Genomic DNA, 2,960 nt, shown 5'->3' with positions numbered 1-2,960 from the left:
ACGTTATAAAGTACAGTTCGGGAATACCTAGTCGGGTTTTATGGCGGTGGGCCATGTGCTTGGGACCCCTGAAACTGGCTACGGCGTGGGCCTGTCACCCGTATTTTTGAAATCTACCTTCCAACCAAGGTAGTCTACCTTGCACCAAGGCACATGGTACGCCACCGATCGCGGAAGACGGCACGTTTGGGACGCGGGGCAATGAAGAATATTGCACCCAGGTGTTGACGACTTGTCGATGACCGCGCACGGCCCGAGACGCCCTGGAAGGATTCGCGGTGCCATCTCCTCGATCCCCAAACATCGTTCCTTGCGACTCCGCTTCACTGCTATGGACCCATCGCGATTGGACAGCCCCTTGCAACACCCATCCTTGAGTCGGAGGGGTAGGGGGGACTGAGGTGATGTCGAGGGTGACTTTCGGTCTTCCCAGCAGAAATAGAAAAACCTACATTTTCCCACTGTCTGCATCAAGCTCCGAAACACACGCGCCCACTATCAACTTTGTATTCGTGCGGAAAAACCATCGGTGAAATTAATAAGTTCAATCTCCGAACAAGTGTTGGTCGATTCTCCGATTTCGAACAAGAACCCGCATCTCTTTTCTTGGGAAACTCTCCCGATGTGTCGTGCCGACCTAACAATAATAGATATTATAATATAATATGATATAATAAATATTATAATATAATAAATAATATAATATATTATATAAAATAGAAATACCGTAGCTCAGAAAACATGTGTTGGATTTCGAATTCCAATAGCTTCTATTGGAAAGGGTTAAGATGGTCAAAATCGCCCTTAGAAGCTTTTCAATGACTATAATATTGTTCGATAGTTGGGTGAAAGAACTGTAACTTATCCGCAAGGGTAATTATTTTAAAAAATTTGTATCTCTTTTTGCATTTATGTTAATTCCCTGATAAGATACTATCATAAGCAGGGCACTCAATTTTACTTATATTTTTCTTCCGGATGAGTCATTGATAACAAAAATAATAAAAACTGAACTTGTAGATGTTAACACTGAACAATGAGAGGCGAGCTTTTTTAGCTTTTTTGGTATGTGGCGGTAGAGTTGACGATCGGACAAGGCTCGGCCAACTAAAGTCGGCTGATGTCGCCGCTTATTGGTCACTTTTTTTCGTTAATAACTTGTTAACAATACCACGGGGAAAAATGCCGCAAAGGAAAAAGTTACTGCAGATGATCTTAGGTTCCGCAGGCTGATCTCGCTGCTCATTTGAAAATGTTTTTCACTAACCCTTTTTTGCAATAGGTGCCCCCTGGATACGGCAGTGGTTTATTTGTTCACAGAGTCTGACAACTATATTTGTCAGTCATTTTTATACTACAAAAGATTACTGACAAATCATATGAAATAAATACTATTAATAGTGAATAATAATAATAAATAATAAATAATATTAATAATAATATGAAATAAATGGAAGATTGTCCAGGTTCGCAAACGGCCCACTTAGCCGTCGCATCGGGAGTATGGTATTCCCGATACTGCGTTACAAACGGAGGCCACGGGGAGGCGGGGCCGCCAGCGCTAGGCTCGATCTCTTGCGGGTCCACGCGATTGACTCGCCTGGAAAACAAAGCCACCTCGAAACACCATCCGTTTTGGTGCCCGCGATATCTTGTTGGCTAAAACCAAAACTAATTAATGTTCTATACGGGCTTAAGTCTGAGCGCAAGCGCTAGCTCTTCGTGCCAGGCTATTTAGCCTATTACCGGCGGTGTTGGGGCGATAAACCACTGACAAGAGAAGTGCGCGCACACCTGGAACATGTACGCGCTAGGCAGGGAAAAATCCCCTCGTCTCCATTTAAGGGTCATCCGGGGGGAAGATCGTCCTGGTTAGGAAGCGGCCCACTTAGCCGCCGTGTCGGGAGCATGTAGTTCCCGGCACCGCGTTACCAGCGAGGGCTACGAGGAGGCGGGGCCGCCAGCGCTAGGCCCGATCTCTTGCGGGTCCACGCGATTGACTCGCCTGGAAGACAAAGACATATTTACGGTGCGCCGCTTATATTTGGGCGTGGTGCGGTCCATGATCATGTACGGGGCCCCAGTATGGGCCCCAGCGATCCTGGCTGGTCGGCATAGGAGACTTGGAAAGCTTCTACGCCGGCTGCAGAGGTGGATTGCCATCCGCCTCATCAGGGAATATCGCACCACGTCTACTGCGGTGGATCTTCCCTTCGAGCTTGAGGCGGCGGTGCGGGCCTACATATATAGGATCCGCGTCGCCCGCCGGACTCGGGGGTCCCCGCTGAGACCGGAGATCCAAGAATACGAGCTCAGGGCCCGGCGACCGGCGTGGGCCACATGGCGTGAAGAACTTCAGTCGCACGCCGGCCAGCGCGTCGCCGGGACTCTCCTGCTACACTGATGATTATCTCCTGATAACTGGCCATTGTAATTTTGGCCAGTACCTATGTCGCATCGGTAAGGAAGCGACGGCGGCATGTCACCACTGCGACGATGCGGTGGACTCGGCGCAGCACACACTGGAGGTATGCCACGCCTTTTCAGTGCTGCGCCGAGTCCTAATAGATAAGATAGGGCACGACCGCTCGCTCTCCGACGTAATTGGGGCAATGCTGGGGAGCGAGAGGAGCCGCCGGGCGGCGCACAGTGGTCGAAAAGCCCGAAATCATGGTCAAAATGTAAAACTGTGATGGATTTAATTGAAAATTTGTATGGAAGGGTTTTCATGGTCACTGATTACGAATCTGAAACTGAAAGTTCAAAAAACAAAATGGCGGACCCAATATGGCGAATGGGTCGTCGAAAAAATGGTACGCGGAGCTGTATTTTAGTGGCCTACAGAAACTGGAAGGTTAAAGATGCAATTTTGTGCATCTTTGCACAGGATTCGGAAAGTCCAATATCCATGTCTACAGGGTGTTTTTCAAATATTGTAACACCGGGAAATGGGGGGTAGC

At 48.3% G+C, this 2,960-nt stretch overlaps 1 protein-coding gene across 1 annotated transcript; it reads left to right on the top strand.

The window, feature by feature from the left end:
• Nucleotides 1-2,068: 2,068 nt before the first annotated feature.
• On the top strand, nt 2,069-2,404 carry LOC144477565 (uncharacterized). The gene has a single exon (XM_078195293.1). It carries the CDS (start codon nt 2,069-2,071, stop codon nt 2,402-2,404), a length of 336 nt encoding a protein of 111 aa, XP_078051419.1.
• Nucleotides 2,405-2,960: the final 556 nt, after the last annotated feature.

Source organism: Augochlora pura, unplaced genomic scaffold (assembly GCF_028453695.1).
Source record: "Augochlora pura isolate Apur16 unplaced genomic scaffold, APUR_v2.2.1 APUR_unplaced_1929, whole genome shotgun sequence".
Classification (NCBI taxonomy): Eukaryota; Metazoa; Arthropoda; class Insecta; order Hymenoptera; family Halictidae; genus Augochlora; species Augochlora pura.
Note: the sequence above shows the minus strand (reverse complement) of the source record. Positions and strands in the feature narration are given on the sequence as shown.

Excerpts from the sequence above, each read along its gene's own strand:
- LOC144477565 (XM_078195293.1), top strand. The coding sequence starts at position 2,069 with ATGTACGGGGCCCCAGTATGGGCCCCAGCGATCCTGGCTGGTCGGCAT.